Source organism: Rana temporaria, chromosome 3 (assembly GCF_905171775.1).
Source record: "Rana temporaria chromosome 3, aRanTem1.1, whole genome shotgun sequence".
Taxonomy (NCBI): Eukaryota; Metazoa; Chordata; class Amphibia; order Anura; family Ranidae; genus Rana; species Rana temporaria.
The window spans coordinates 70,739,664-70,757,118 of NC_053491.1; the positions used below are offsets into that span (position 1 = coordinate 70,739,664).

A 17,455-nucleotide genomic window follows, 5' to 3' on the forward strand; every position below is an offset into this window, starting at 1 on the left:
GTTTTTGGTGGTTTTTATGACCGGAGAATACACATTCTCTACATTTTATGTTTATGTACGCTGTGAGAAGGGAACTAATCAACTATAAGTATTTTCTTTATAATTTTCTATTCCTGTCTGATGCCTATAACCTGTAATATATAGGCTGACATTCGTCTGTTAACCTAATAATACTAAAACATTACTAATGCAGCATCAGTATTGCATGTGAGATACTATGAAATCTATAGGTATGAGCATTATGGACAGAAAACTATTTTTGCAGACAGGTTTCCCTAACAATTGAAAATAATAAAATCTTCATGACGTGGGTACAAAATTTAGTTTATATTTGAAACCTTAATGCCCCCCCCCCCCCCCCCGTGTGTGTGTGTGTGTGTGTGTGTGTGTGTTTTTTTTATGAAGACAACAGGGCCTTTCTCTGCATTAGTACACTGCAAGGACAGGGCTCAGGGGTAGGTAACCTTGTTCCTCCAGCTGTTTTGAAACGACAAGACCCTGACAATCGCAGGTATGACTCATGAAGGGCCGAGGTTGCCTACCCTTTCCCTACACTCGCAGTATTTTCTTCAGTCTTCCAGGTTGAATGACACTGGGTGTAATTTAATGTGATTGTCAAGGCAAAATATCTTTTTATATAAAAAAAAAGAGTTTATACCTACACATAGGTGTGCACAGCCTATTGCATTAAAAAAAAAAGCTCATAACACTACCTACCGATCGCTCACTATCTTCATTCAGAAAGGAAAGGGGCCAGTAAATAACATATAAACTGGCCCTTTCCCCCATTCGTCTTAAAACATCCCCGCAGCAACATCCACCGGGAGAGGAGGGAAGCTGGTAGCGGTGCAGGGGCTAGAGGGAGTAGCTAGGGCAGTAGGGCAGTAGGGAGAATCTATGCTGCACATGGTGATTAGGGTGTGCCTGGGCAAAAAAATAGAGCAGTGGAGTATGTGCAGAATGAGACAGGGTGTTACTGGATTTTAAACTATATAGACAGTGGGGTAGATTCAGGTACCTTTGCGCAGTTTTTACGGAGGCGCAGGGCAACGTTTTTGCCCTGCGCCCCCGCAAATTTTCTGCGCTACCCGCGATTCACGGAGCAGTAGCTCCGTAAATTGCGTGGGCGCTCCGGCAAAATGCCCGTCGTAAGCGCGTGCAATTTAAATGATCCCGTAGGGGCCGGGAATCATTTAAATTAGGCGCGTTCCCGCGCCGATCGTAGAGCGCATGCTCCGTCGGGAAACTTTCCCGACGTGCATTGCAGCAAATGACGTCGCAAGGACGTCATTTGCTTCAAAGTGAACGTGAATGGCGTCCAGCGCCATTCACGATTCACTTACGCAAACTACGTAAAGTTCAAATTTCGCGACGCGGGAACGACGGGTATACGTAACATTGGCTGCCTTGCGCGAAAACCTCCGTACGCAAACAACGTAAACTGCGTCCGCAGGGCTCGCGTAACGTTGTGAATCGGCGTTGGTATGCAATTTGCATACTATACGCTGAGCACAATGGGAACGCCACCTAGCGGCCATCGCAAGAATGCAGCCTAAGATATGCGAGCATAAGAGCCTTATGCCACGCATATCTTAGGCTGCAGTCGGCGTAACGAGGTTCCTGAATCGGGAGCATTCGTTACGCCGGCGCAAGTAAGCAATTGCGCTGCGTAACTATGGTTACGCAGGCGCAATTGCTCTCTGAATCCAGGCCAGTTATTTTTAGTGTGTGTGTGTGTGTGTGTGTGTGTTTGTGTTTTTTTTTTTTTGTCTACCTGGAAAATGGGCCAGCCCAAAGTCGTCTAGCAGGACTTTAATTTTCTAACTAAAGTACCACTTTAAGGCAAAAAAATACTTTTTTTTTCTTTAGAACCACTTTTACCCAGAAGACTGGACATCTTGTGGCAAAAAGAAACAAATGTTTCTGTTTGGACCACGCTGCTTTTTTATTTTAAACACTGGCTTGAAACCCAAGGAAAGAAAACATTCCCACAGCCAAACTTTAATTTACAGAATCAAAAAGTTAAAATTAAATTACATTTAAAAATTATACATTTTAAAAATGGAATTTAATTTTGGGGTTTTACATTTTCACTAACTCCGCTATAGTACGTGAGTTAGTACTATGCTTTCAGGATCCCTAATTATATCTGTCTTCTTTTCTTTCTAGTGGACAGTTGTTCAGTGGAATTTTCTGAAATTTAATGTTCTGCAAAATATCGGGTCATTCTATGGGTCTCATCCATGGCACTGGTACATCAGCCAAGGATTTCCAGTCATCATTGGCACACACCTACCATTCTTTATACATGGTGTTGTGGTGGCACCAAGACGATACATAGTTCTGTTGGTAGCTATAGCTTGGACTTTGCTAATATACAGGTAAGTAAAATGCCGTGGGATATATTTTTATAAAGCCATGAATGTGAAATTTGCAAGTAAATCTTTCTGGTGCATGTGCTTTAAACTACAGCGAATGATTCATTTGCAGTGAATGTTTAGAGAATGTGATATTTTCTGCATTATACAGTTGTGTTCAAAATAATAGTCCAATATCACTAACCAGATCAATCGCTGTTTTTGGTATAAATTATATTTCTACATGGCAAATAATTTACTAATAGGTGTAGTAGTAGTCAAGTAGCCAAGCTGTCAGCAAGAAGCCCCCGCAAAGTCCCATTATTGAAAAAAAGACTTGTCCTGAAGAGGTTACAATTTGCCAAAGAACACATTGACTGACTGACCTAAAGAGAAATTGCGCAACATTTTGTGGACTGATGAAAGCAAGATTGTTCTTTTTGGGTCTAGGGACCGCAGACCGTTTGTCAGGCACCCCCCCCTCTCCCCCCAAACACTGAATTCAAGCCACAGTACGCTGTAAAGACTGTGAAGCATGGCGGTGCAAGCATCACAATATGGGGATGTTTCTCACTCATACTATGGTGTTGGGCCTATTTATTTGGCATACCAGGGATCATGGATCAGTTTGCATTCATCAAAATATTTGAAGAGGTCATGTTGCCTTATGCCGTAGAGCAGGGGTCTCCAAACTTTTCAACACGAGGGCCACATTGTAGATTTTACAAGTTTTCGGGGGCCGAAAAAAAAAATCGGTTATGTATAAAATATCAACGGTGTCCCCATCAATAGCATCCCCATCAGCAGTGTCGCATATATTAAGAGTTATATATTAAGATTTTCTTCACCAGGTTTTTTGCTTGATTGTATATGTACGATTCACATTGCACATGAGTTAATACGAGCGCATCAGTATTTATTCATTTATCATTTGGTTTAGTTCACCGTTTTTTGATCACTGCTGTATTATTTAGTTTTTATTTTTTGTGTGGTTTCTTTGAGATTATTTGTTAGTAGCGCTGTAGTCCTTTTCACTATACCCATCAGCAGTGTCCCCATCATTGCTGATGGGGACGCCGCTGATGGGGACACTGGTGTCCCCATTAGCGGTGTCCCCATCAACAGCATCCCAATCAGCAGTGTCCCCATCATTGCTGATGGGGACACTGCTGATGGGTACACCAATGATGGGGACACTGGTCCCCATCAGCGGAGTCCCCATCATTGTTGATGGGGACACTGCTGATGGGCACACCAATAATGGGGACACCGCTGATGGGGATGCCGGTGTCCCCATCAGCAGTGACCCTGTGTCCCCATCAGTGGTGTCCCCATCATTGCTGATGGGGACACCGCTGATGTGTCCCCATTAGCGGTGTCCCCAGTAATGTTCCCATCAGCACAGCAATGTAACACAATAACAAGATCAGCCTCTGACCTCCGAACTAGATGACTTCTGGTCTTCTGCAGCTACTGTCACCGATGTGCGGCACCTCCCCCCTTCCTGCCCATTGCTGTTCGAATTAACAGCGAGCAGGAAGAGGGGAGGTGCCGCGCCTGTGACGTCACTCGTGGAGTCGCAACTTCAAACAGCGGGCGGGAAGAGGGGAAGTGCCGCGGGGCGCCTCGGCTTCTCTTTAAAAAAAAACAAAAAAAAACGGCGTGGCAGCATGGGCGGCTTTGTTTACACTGCGGGCCGGATAAAACGCACAAGCGGGCCGGATGTGGCCCGGGGTTTGGAGACCCCTGCCGTAGAGGAAATGCCCTTGAAATGGCTGTTTCAACAAGACAATGACCCCAAACACACCAGTAAGCAAGCAGCATTTTGGTTCTAGACCAACAAGATTACCATTATGGAGTGGCCAGCCCAACCCCCGGACCTTAATCCAATAGAAAACTTGATCACTGTAGTAATCTAAATTAGGGTTGGGGTTTTGGGTTTTATGTCAAGCGGCTACCCCTTTCCACTCTGACAAACAGCACTGCAGCAATTTACAAAACCTTTTGTGTGTGTTCTTTGTGTTTTTATAAATTTCAATGAATACAACACATTCTCTGGTTGAGGTGGAGATCCTGACATCACCATCTCTATCCACCAATGTAAGTATACATATTTCACACCAGAATGGCCACTGGGGAAGCTGACAATTGCTGTAATAGTCCACGCTGCTACAGTGATGGTCGTGATCATCTGGGTCCTGTGACTAGCTGCTTTGGACAAGGTGGAGATCCTGACTTCACCATCCTTCATCACCACATCCAATCAGAGAAGGCCTTGTATTTATAAAAAAAAAAAATACAAGGCCTTCTGTAAATTGCAGCAGGGCCAAGCTGGTGACCCCCTGTGGTCCGTGTCCAAACCGCTCGCCACAAAGTCTTGGAAGATTGCAGCTATCATTGTAGTAGCGTGGACCACTGCAGTGATTGTCCGCTCCCCCTGAGGTGTGAACTATACAGCATTACATTGCTCCAAGCTGGACCAGCGTAAGTATGCAATAAAGATCATACCTGAATTTGAACTTTGAGACTCGATTTATTTTTCTGGGGTTTTTACCTGCAATTTTGTAAGTTGGTGACTCTTTACTAAAAGGTGTGTGTGTGTGTGTGTGTGTGTTTGTTTTGTTTTTTTTGACCAAGGTATCCGGGTGTTTTGTTCTATATAAATTCTAAGCTAAGTTTTCATTCTTATAATTGTAAATAAGGTTATATATAAATTGGTTAATTTAGTGTGGATAATAAAGATGTACTGTACATGTACAAGGATTTCTAAACCATGTGGAATACAATATGCCATAATTAATGCTACAAAGAAAATTACCTGGCTACTCTGTTTAGGGTCTCCTTGTTCTATTGGTTTGCAATGACTTTTTTTTTTTTTTTTTTTTTTTATTGCATTACAATGTTTTCTTTTTTATAATTTTTGTTTATTTATTGTTTAAAGCTTTTTAAGCCATAAAGAATTTCGATTTATCTATCCGGTGTTGCCGCTCTGCATGATCTTCTGTGGTAAGATGATGATTCAAGACACTTGTTTTTTTATTTACTACTTGTTAAAGTGGTTGTAAAGTCAGGCCCCCCCCCCCCAAATACTTACCTGATCTCCATCTCTATCCAGCGTTGTCCACAAGTCCCTCTGCTGTCCGGGACTCTCCCTCCTGATTTGCTGGATCTCAGCAGCGGCGCAATTGGCTCCGGCTGCTGTCAATCAAACTCTGACAATAAGGAAAGAGAGGGGGCAGGGCTAAATCGCAGCTCTGTGTCTAAATTGATATGCGGAGCTGCAGCTCAGCTCGTGTGCCCCCATAGCAAGCTGCTTGCTGTGGGGGCACTCAACAGGCGGGAGGGGCCATGAGCTCCAGTCAGGGACCCGAGAAGAGGAGGATCAGGACTGCTCTGTACAAAACCACTGCAACAGGGCAGGTAAGTATAACATGTTGTTTTAATATAAAAAAAAATAAAAGACTTTACAATCACTTTAAGATTATTTAATGCTGAATTGCTTCATCTTTTCCCTGCCAGCCACTTTTTTTATATTGTTTTTAGCCCAAATGACTTATTTTAGCTATGGTGACGTCATTCATTGTTCCCACAAATGCCAGAGATTTCTGGCAGCTGGTGCGAGGGATCGTTTGTCAGTTCTTAGACTTCATGTTGGTGGTCATGTGGGCAGCTTGCTATGGGGGCACCCGAGCTGAGCTGCAGCTCCGTGTATCTATTTGGACACGGAGCCGCAGTTCAGCCCCCCCCCTCCTCCCTTCCTTATTGTCTGACGGGAGTTCTGTACTCCTCTTCAGTAGGGATGAGCACAGGTGTGGTCCGTATTTGGGCTCAGACCAAACCAGAATCAAGCCGTCGCTCCCACCCATCGGCCATATCCAAGGCCTTTCTCACTGGGCATAACAGAGGTGATCATGATCATGACATAATTGACCTAAGAGGGTCATGTTCGGACCAAACTCCTGCTCATCCATACCCTTCAGTCACCCACATAGTGACAAATTACCTAAGGGAATATTCTTTATAATAATCACAGACTGTTAGCTGAGCACTTGTCTTGAGTACAGTGGGAATAAGCAATTGGGTAATATACTGTATGTATCTCGTAGTTATGACATGTGCATTTGTGTTAACATAGAAAAATATGACAAGTATGGTTGTAATCTAAATTGAGCAGGGGAGCAAAAAAATGTTTCATTGTCATTTAATACATTTGAAACTAAAGATGGAAGTTTCAACAAGCTTAATTTAAATGAATGAGAAAAAAAGTGTGTGTGTGTATATGTGTGTGTATATATATGTGTGTGTGTGTGTGTGATATATATATATATATATATATATATATATATATATATATATATATATATATATATATATATATATATATGTGTATATATATGTATGTATGTGTATTATAATTTATTTATTTTTTTTGATTATTAGGTTTCTCCTTTTCGCGTTTCAAACGTTGGAAGAAGACAGCTGTTGGTGTTTTGGTGATGTCAAACCTCCTTCCTGCCCTTTACACTGGCTTAGTTCATCAACGAGGAGCTCTTGATGTGATGTCTAATATTCAACAGCTGTGTACCAAAGAGAATTCCTCCCTCCTGGTTCTAATGCCCTGTCACTCCATTCCCTACTACAGGTGAGCACACTTGGCACGAACAATTAAAAGAATCGGTAATAACTGTACGTGCACAAAAAAAAAACCCACTTTTCAGTCTTAGGCTGGGTTCACACTACTACACTACTTTCATCCTACTTTGCTCTGCTACATTGGTCCTACATTTATCCTACATTGGTCCTACATCCATCCTACTTTCATGAACAGGATACTACTTTGGTCCCACTTCAATGATATTCAATGGGCCTGAAGTAGGATCAATGTAGGACCAAAAGTAGTACAGGGAGCATTTTCAAAGTCGGACCGACTTGTGTAGGACACTACAAGACGCTCTCATAGGGAAACATTGAACACAGAGCAAAGTAGGATGAAAGTAGTGTAGTAGTGTGAACCCAGCCTTAAGGGGAATTCTGCCAAGGGAGGAACATGGATGCTGCCATTGCTAACTTTCCTCTTTGAAAATAATGCTGGCCCAGTCTTAGGATGGGTTCACATATATGCGAAGGATGCGTTTTTTTGCTATAGATACAATATTGCTATATTGCTATAGATACAATAGTGCACTAAAAACAACCTATTAATAATATTGCACAGTGCCCTTTAAAAATGCATAAACATATAAAAGTTCACCTGTGTGTGGACTGCCCGCTCACCTTCCAAGCAAAGCAAATATGTGTCGCTTTTTAAATAAACAGGTTACGATCAGATCTGACTTCAGAGGATGATCTTTCATAAATTCTCTGTGTATAGTGGGTCTCAAAAAGGATAAATAACATTGCTCCAGATTGCTAGATCAACATGGACTTGTATGATGAATTAATACACACACACACACACACACAAAGTTCAGCTTACTCCTCCTCACTGCACCTCCGTGTAATGGAGCACCGAAGTGACGTCACTGGCTCCTCCCGACGCGTTGCGTCACAGGTCATGTGACTTTCTCAAGAATATTAATAGTTTTTTGCGCACAATTATATCTATATCATTATCAAATTGGTGTCAGATCACTACTCAATGCTTGCAGCTGTATTAATTTAGTAATCTTTGATTACATCTGGTTTTTAAATCTTATCAGCGCTCAAGTTATTCACTCTTTATTTTGTCCAATTTGCATAACATGTGCATTTGACCAGCTTTCAATGGAGCCAGTTGACACATGTGCAGGGCGGCCCCAGTGCAGTTTTGAAAAGGTTTCTGTGTTTTTTTTTTTTTTTTTTTGGGCAAAGCACTACAGCGCCTCTAAATCTAGAATATTACAAACCTAAAGCGTGTGCTATCAACACAGCATTCATAATGTGCAAAAAGCTTCCACAATATTCAAAAATTATAATAAAAATAAATCCATGTGAATAAAAGTCCAAAACTTGATAAATATCACTGCAAAGAAAGTGTCCTCTACCAGAAAATTGAAATCCTCTCCACCACACATGAGCAACAGAACTAAAATGCACTCACTAACATTAAAGCTGCCAGAGGAAAGCAGCAACATGTGCGTTTGTGTCAACAGGATCCTTCACTCGTGGTCAACCAGCTCCATTTTTGTAATGGGGACACCCTGCAGTACCCAGACAGTATCAAGAAAACCTTCTGGCTGTCCCCAGTGGTGAGAAGCAGTACTGCAGGGTGTCTCCTTTACGAAAATGGAGCTAGTTGACCACGAGTGAAGGATCCTGTTGACGCCAAACACGCATGTTGCTGCTTTCCTCTGGCAGCTTTAATGTCGGTGAATGCTGTAACGGCTACCCAGGCTAGTGAGAGGGTATCAGCCGTTGGAGAAGTCCTTTTCCCTGGCAAGCTGCGATATGCAGGTACCGCCGGTATATCCCATCGAATGCCCTTTCAAGAAACGAGACGGGCTACGTTTGCAGAGTCAAGCAGGACTGATTTTTAATGGTTCACTCTGAGATTTTATACAGTATTCAAGGCACATGAACAATCAAACTGTCCCCACCCACACATCACACTGTGGGGAAGCTTCAATCACCTTCTTTGAGCTAATTATAAACATTTCTTCATTACCAGAACTCAAACACAATGATCTCCTTGAATCAATCAGTCTCTAGACGTTCCGGCACCGAGATCTACTTAACATGACCTGGCCGGGCACATTCCTTTCTCAATAGAATTCAATTAACCTTTAGAACAATATACACTCACAGATCATCACTTTAGCATACACCTGGCAGGAGGCTGTTACTGGTAATACACAACAGAGAGTCAATTAGCATTTAGCAGTGAAAAAGTCCCTTTACAATTAACCCTTTGAGCTCAGTAACCAGTCATGCAGTCCTCTGTAGGCAGAATCGTTCATAGGTCCGTTACAAATGCATTTTGGGCCTGTTGCTCATGTGCGGTGGAAAGAATTTCCATTAGTTGGTAGAGGACACTTTCTTTGCGTGATATTTTTCACATATTTTGGACTCTTTTGCATTGGACCTTTACTCATACGGAGTCATTTTTGAGTACTGTGGAAGCTTTTTGCACATTACGAATGCTGTGTTGATAGCACATGCTTTTAGTTTGTAATATTCTATATTTGGAGGCACTGCATTTGTTTTCTTAGACACATAACCTTATTGGCATATGAGGTCAGGCCATTATCTCAGGAGAGGTTAGGAGAAACTCCTATCTTCTAAATTCTCCTGCAAATGATCATATGATTGGGTATGTAAATCAAGCTTTACTTCACTAGCATTAAAGTAGTTGTAAACGCTAGTAAAGTCACTGGCCTCAGGTGATACACATGTATAAGTTGTATCTCTTCATCCGCTGTCTTCTCTTCATCCGCCATTATTTATAAAGCTTGTCTGAGAAGTCAGAAAGAAGGGAGCAGAGAGCTAAACTTACACACTGCATTGCTCAGTGAGGAGGGCTCTGAGAGCTGACTTAAAGGGAAAGAACACCCAACCCCTCCCCTCTTACACAGCTGAGGCTGTCGATCAGCTTGTGCTTCCTCGCCTGTCACCTTTTTGCTCTTGGTGTCAGGAATACTTGTCAGAAGTGATTCATGCTGATAGAGGAACTAAGCAGCAGACAGAAATGACACTTAGTGCTCTTAATTGAAACAAGTACACACTACAGAGGGATATGTTTTGTTCATATTTCATGCCCAAATGAAACTATCAGTACTTACTGAGCCCTTTTTAGTTATTTGTGAATTCACTGCAAAGTACTGGCTTTGCTTTATTTGGGCACTACTGAACAATTCCCTAAAGCAGCATTAAACTCTGCATCCCCCCCCCCCATAATGTGCTAGTATGCACCACATATTGGCACAATATGGCAGACTTGCCTGTCATGGTCCCATCCTGTGCTGTCGGCGCTCCCGCTGGTCACAGGCACTTCCATCTTCCTCCGGTCTTCCAGTTTCGGACTGTTCCGAGCACTTGATTGGCTGGGCCACAATGCCATACTTCTGTGCATGCACGCAGGAGTCACATCCTCGTGGCACAGAGCTGCGTCATAAATGTACTCTGAGCTTTGCATGTGTGGCATATTGTACAGTAATGCCGGTGCATTGCCATGAAATGAGATTTGCCATGGAATGAGATGGTCCGCCTCCATCCCATCCTATTGGCTCACTCATGTCACGTGACAAAACATCAGTCACAGCTAGGCTATCATAGGTAGAGGATCTCCTCTCCCTGTGATAGCCCGATAGCACTGTCAGCAGCGTGCCTCCCGCCAGCGCTAAGTACACCCCGCGCCCGCAGCTCTACTCCCCGATTACGTACACCCCGCGCCCGCAGCTCTGCTCCCCGTCCCCCGTTAAGGCTCAGGGAACGGGGCGAGTCTACGCTATTAGAGTCTACGCTATTAGACCACCAGCTCTGCCATCATTCTGGGGCGAGTCTACGCTATTAGCGTAGACCTAGCGTTGGCTACGTTACGCTACTAACATAGCCAACGCTAGGTCTACGCTAATAGCGTAGACTCGCCCCGTTCCCTGAGCCTTAACGGGGGACGGGGAGTAGAGCTGCGGGCGCGGGGTGTACTTAGCACTGTCAGTAGCGTGCCTCCCGCCAGCGCTATCGGGCTATCACAGGGAGAGGAGATCCTCTCCCTATGATAGCCTAGCTGTGACTGATGTTTTGTCACGTGACATGAGTGAGCCAATAGGATGAGATGGAGGCGGACCATCTCATTCCATGGCAAATCTCATTTCATGGCAATGCACCGGGAGAAGCACTTATGACCAATAGAAAAGGTCAGGTTTATTTCCACTTTAAGTATAGCTTTTAATCTCCTCCAATATTGATGAAAAGGGCAGACCTCTTCAGTTGAATTTTCTCATTGAAGATATGTATATTTTATTCTCACGTTTACTGTAGGTGTGCTTATTTTTATTTTTATATTTCTAGTCATGTCCACTGCCCTCTAAAGATGGATTTTCTTGAGTGTCCCCCGGATATTGGAGACCCTGAGATGTATGTGGATGAAGCTGAGCTCTTTTATATGAGCCCCATAGCCTGGCTTAATGCAGAATTTCATGATCCCACCAGACTACCCACACATCTGGTAATGTTCAGTGCTCTAGAAAAGGTGAGAATAGTAAAGTGCTTGACTGATCTGGAGAAATGATTGGCTGTAATAGTAATCAAATGTAACTTTGTGCAAGTGTTAAAGTGCAGTTCAGCTTTTGGTGTAGTTCTACTTATCGGTCTTAAAGAGGATTTCCACTTTTGCAGTCTAACCGCTTCCGGACCACCCACCGCATATATACTGGAGCAGGGCGGCCCAACTGCGCAAAATCACGTACCTGTATGTCATTTTGTGCATGTGTAGGGGGTGCTCCCGCTGTCATTGGAAACAGCGGGAACCAATCAGCAGGTCCAGCGGCTGCAACCCACCGATCGTTCTGTGGATAGACAGAGCAGCAGCGTGCCTATGTAAACAAGGCAAACCGCTGATCTGTCGAGGAGCAAAAGCGAGATCTTGGCTGAAACGCGATCTCTTTTCCTCCAGTGTATCCACTCTCCCAAAGTTAGAAACACTTCCCAGGCACACCCTTAATCTCATGACCGCCCCTGGTGTTAACCCCTTCCCTGCCAGTGTCATTTATACTGTGACTGCATTTTTTATTTAGCACTGGTCACTGTATTGGTGTCCAATTTGTCCACCACAATGTCGCAGTCCCACTAAAAATTGCTGATTGCCGTCATAGTAAAAAATAAAATTCCCTAAATCTATCCCATAGGTTGTAGATGCTGTAACTTTTTGTCCAAACCAATCCATATGCGCTTATTGGGGGGGGGGGGGTGTGTAACAAAAATATGTAGCAGAATACATATTGGTCTAAATCGATAAAAAAAAAAAATAGATATTTTTTTGGGGGAATTATTTATAGCAGAACGAAAGAAAATATTGTTTTTATATTCAAAATTGTCGGTCTATTTTTGTTTATAGCACAAAATATAAAAACCGCAGAGGTGATCAAATTCCACCAAAAGAAAGCTACCGTATTTATCGGGCTATAACGCGCCCCGGCGTATAGCGCGCAACCCCGAACTTGAAGGAAGATTCCTGCAAAAAAAAAAAAATACTTAGTTTGGATGCCCCTAATCGGTGTCTTGTCCATCGGCGGCCTCGTCCGGTCCGGCGTCGTCCTGCGGCCATCCCCGCGCTGTGTTCGAACCACTGCGCCGACATATACCGAGCGGAGTACACTCGGGTATAGTCGGGGTGGGCACGGCTCCTCTCGTGTAAACGACGTACAGGACCCACACGACGTGACAGCGAGAGGAGCCGAGCCTGCCCCACTATACCAGAGTGTACTGCGCTCGGTATATGTTGGCGCAGTGGTTCGAACAAAGAGTGGGTATCGGCGTATATCGCGCACCCACGATTTTGCCCTGTTTTTCACGGTATACACCGATAAATACGGTATTTGTGGGGGGAAAAATACATTTTATTTTTGTACATTGTTGCACAACTGCGCAATTGTCAGTTGAAGCATCGCAGTGCCATATATGGGAAAAAATTGCCTGGTCAGGAAGTGGGTAAAACCTTTCGGAGCTGGAAGTGGTTGAAGAAAGCCAAACTAGTTCCTCCATCCAGGTAGATGGAGGAATCTTGCCTGCTGAGACATCCTATTAGCAGGGGACTCTCTTTAGAATACACTGATCAGCAGTTGCAGCCAATTGGCTGCAGCTGCTGAGCGAGAAAAGTTTTCCAACATTTGAGAGAAGTCGATGGACTTTTTTTTTTTTCAAACGTCACTGCTTAACCAGCTGAATTTTAATCGGTCTATGGCCAGCTTTAAGGACATTTCATTACCAAACAATGGAGAAGCCCCGCTCCTAAATGTTTAACCCTTCGTTAAAGTGTTACAGACATTTTACCATTGTGGGTTTAGTATGTGCAGTAAGCATATACAGCCTAAGGCTGTAGGCAACCTTGGCCCTCCAGCTGTGGTGAAACTACAAATCCCATCATGCCTCTGCCTCTAGGAGTCATGCCTGTGATTGTTGGGGTCTTGCAATATCTCATGGGACTTTCAAAACAGCTGGAGGGCCAAGGTTGCCTATCCCTGGCCTAAGGGGTTAATGCTCTGCATTGTGTAAAGGCTGTTTGATCCTCCCCTTTTATTGTCCCCAATCCATCTGCTGATGGTAGAGTATTGGAGTCACTCTGCACATGCTCAGTTTGGTGTGTAGTGCTAGAAAGTGTTGATGATTTTATTTGGGGCGGGGTGGTGCAGTGCATGTGATCAGCATGTGACCAATCGGCCTGTCCAGACAGAGGGTCAGGGGGGTCATGCAGCCTGATGGGACAGTCAGGAGAATGAAAACTCCTCCTACAAGCTTTAACCAGTGCTCGGCTGGACACTGATAGAAGTCACAAGACTGCGCTATACTGCTGATGAGAAAAGGTATTTGGCAGTTTAGATTTTCTAAAATGATTGCATTTCCATGTTCTGTGTACTGTGGGAGACCAGATATAGTAAATGCAGGGTCCTGGGTTTAGTAACACTTTAACACCGTGTTCAAAGCTAGTGCAACTTATGAGAGATCTGCCTGCGCCGTGCAGACAGGTTTAATTATGGTAAACGCAGCTTCACAGCCCCCTCATAAACAAAGAACTAGTGAGATTTTTCTATGCTGGAGTTTCCAGAGATGAGGATCTAAAACACATGTAACAGATATAGAATACAGGTAGGTGTTATTCTAATTTGGCTGCAAAAGTAGAAATACTTTAAATACCCCTGCCCAACCCCCTTTCAAGTCTCGTATTCAAAGCCTAAGTGCAGCCAAAATCAAGAACAGAAAAATCTGCACAAGGGAGATACTTTAGTAGAATGAGTCCCCTGTATTGCTTCCTCTGCTGTTAACGATAATTCTCCACTGTAACTATAATACGGCTTCTATGAATGGAGGAGGGGTGGGTGATTGAGAGCTCTGCCCCTCCATTCATAGAAGTTGTACTTGGGCTACTATGAATGGCAAAGATGTGTGGAAAGGACAGGCATAGTCGGGCTCTCTTGATGAGCCTTTAGCTGTATTAACCCCCAATGCACCAGAAAAATCGACACAAGGGATACATACTACTGACTGTAACTTAATTTAGTTTTTTGGCTTCACTTAGGTTTTCCCTTGTCCCCATTCCACTGAGATCTTTGTGGCATGCTCAACACCACACAACCCCTTCTTTAAAGTCTTCACCTGCAAGTTCAGCTCTTGCTGATCCTGAGTCCCACAATTCCCCATTCAATCCCAGCAAAGGGTGTACTCCATTTGTCCTGGAATACAGAACAGAGTGCTGCGCCCATAAGTAGGTGGAGGTTGCCCAACAGTGAAGAATTTGTTGTAAAAACTATGCAGAGCCGAAAAGGCTGCACAGTGGGGCATTGACCAATAAGCGTATTTGCATTAAAAGTGCACTTTTTTTAGCTTCGCCAACTAAAGTATACAAACGAATGTGAGGAATTCATAACATCAATATTCAGTGTTGAATTATTTTTGCCACAGACGTATTCTTTACTTACTCGCGCCCCCCCCCCAGGAGAACACAATGGCTGCACAGGAGGGACCCTCTTTCCTGCAACCCGTGACATCTATGGCCAGCTTTAGGCATGCAGTGTGGCTAAGCTCCTCCTCATCACTGACTGCGATTGACCGCAATGGGAGCCAATGGCTCCCACTGCTGTGCATGAGCCAATGAGGAGGGAAAGAGCCTCTGCGCTTGTGCACATCTTTGGATCGAGATCGGGCTCAGGTATGTATAGGTGGAGCAACACAGGTGTGTGTTTTTTTTTTTTTTTTTTTTTTTTTAATCCTAATGCCGCGTACAGACGGTCGTTTTTTGCGATGAAAAAAAAACGACGTTTGATGTGATGAAAAAAACGACGTTTTTGAAACTTCATTTTCAAAAACGATGTAGCATACAGACCATCGTTTTTTGCAAAATCTCTAGCAATGCGCGCTGACGTCCATCACGTACGACGGGACTATAAAGGGTAATTTGCATGCGGAAGACGCCCTCTTTTGCTGATATCGTGTTGCTGCGTGTTAGTAAAAGTTTGGTGAGAGACGATTCGTGCTTTTCAGTGGTTGTGCTTAAAATTTCGTTTTCTGTCGTACAGTTTGTGTATTTGTAGTCGGATCTGTGATACAGTGCTTGTATTTAGGACGTATTTGTTTTGCAAGTGCGTTCTTGTGTGCACGTTGCTGTTTTGCAGGTCGTTCTTCAGAGGCCTTTCTGTACTTCAGGGCAGAATTTTTAGTCCGATCTGATTTGACGACCGTTTTCTAGCCATGTTGCGGGTACGTTCTCGTCGCCGAGATCGTGCTGTGCATGTTGTTATGATGTGTGCTGCATCCCGGCTCCGGTCCTTGAGGAGGAGGAGAAGGACTTTGTGGGCCAAGAACTGGTTTCTTTGCAGGGACCAGTTCTCTCATATGCCTCTGCTGCGGGAGATCCAAGAAAATAACCCTGATGATTTCAGGAATTTTCTTCGGATGTCTGACCCCGTATTCCAGCAGCTTTTGGCTTCGGTGTCGCCATATATCACCAGGCAGGACACCAATATGCGGGAAGCCATAACTGCTGAGCAGCGGCTAGTTGCTACGTTGCGATACCTTGCAACAGGGAGAAGTCTGCAGGACTTGAAGTTCTCGACGGGCATCTCCCCCCAGTCTCTGGGCGTCATAATCCCGGAGACGTGTTCTGCCATAATCCAGGTTTTGCAGGAGGACTATATTAAGGTAAGTTCTGTCCTTTAAATGCATAGACTATGTTTCTTCTTTTGTTTTTTAAACAGTCCCTAATTAACCTTTTTTTAATAATATGCTGGTAATGTTACCTTTGTCTCCATGCATGTATATTTTTTTTATTTTTGGGTCCTACATGCATTTTTTATCTAGCCCACATGTCCATTTTGGGTTATTTTGTTAGTGGCAAACCCACCTAGCTTAGTCCCTATATCCCCCTTGATTTTTTTTCTCCATTGTAGTGCACGACCAACCCCCCCCCCCCCCCCAATGTTATTTTTGTAACTGTCTATTTGTATTAATTTGATGTTAAACCATCATTTTTTGGAGGTCACAAACTGATCAAGGGGGGGGGCCCCCATCACACTTTTATGTTAATTTTTCTTACCATGAGAGGGTGTGATTAATCTGCTTAGTGATCCCTTAATATTGTTGTTTTTACAATAATACCTGAACTAATATTTTTTATTTTTAGGATCCAATAATCTTTGCTGATATTCTGTTAGTAATGTACTATCTTAAAAAAAAAATTCTGCTTTATTTACAGTTCCCCACAACACCACAGGAATGGCAGACTGTGGCAGCGGACTTCTCTCAGCGATGGAATTTTCCAAACTGTGGAGGAGCTATTGATGGCAAGCACGTCCGCATCGTGCCACCACCCCATTCTGGATCCCATTATTTCAACTACAAAGGGTTCCACAGTGTCGTACTGATGGCGGTGGTGTCTGCCAATTATGACTTTCTCTATGTTGATGTGGGGAAAAATGGGCGGATGTCAGACGGCGGGGTCTTTGCCGAGACCGAGTTTGCCCAACGGCTTCAGGCGGAGGACCTTGCATTGCCACGTGCGGAGGATAATGAAGAGGGGCTGCCCTTTGTTTTTATTGGTGATGAGGCATTTGCCTTGGGTCCCCACCTCATGAGGCCATTTCCCCAACGTGCCCTCACCCATGAGAGGAGGGTCTTTAATTATAGGCTGGCCAGAGCCCGAAGAGTGGTGGAAAATGCGTTTGGCATTATGGTCAGTCGATTTCGCTTGTTTTTAACCGCCATAAACATGGCAGAATATAAGTGGAACAATATTATTTTATGTTGTTGTATATTACATAACTTTCTACGAAGACATTCTTCAAATTATTTGACATTATTGCCTGATGAGGGAGTTGATGTCCCAGAGGCGGCCCATGAGGCAGGCCATCCAGGCTTGGCCCCCCGAAACGCACGTGCAGTGCGCCAGGCATATGTTGACTATTTTATGGGTA

At 43.9% G+C, this 17,455-nt stretch overlaps 1 protein-coding gene across 1 annotated transcript in view; it reads left to right on the forward strand.

Moving 5' to 3' along the window:
• PIGB (phosphatidylinositol glycan anchor biosynthesis class B) overlaps positions 1-17,455 on the forward strand; it is a 60,439-nt gene that overhangs the window by 34,923 nt on the left and 8,061 nt on the right. Inside the window, exons 8-11 of the mRNA XM_040342725.1 lie at positions 2,170-2,381; positions 5,299-5,363; positions 6,798-6,999; positions 11,343-11,523. Coding sequence (XP_040198659.1) covers positions 2,170-2,381; positions 5,299-5,363; positions 6,798-6,999; positions 11,343-11,523 — 660 coding nt within the window. The remainder of the gene's footprint in view (positions 1-2,169; positions 2,382-5,298; positions 5,364-6,797; positions 7,000-11,342; positions 11,524-17,455) is intronic.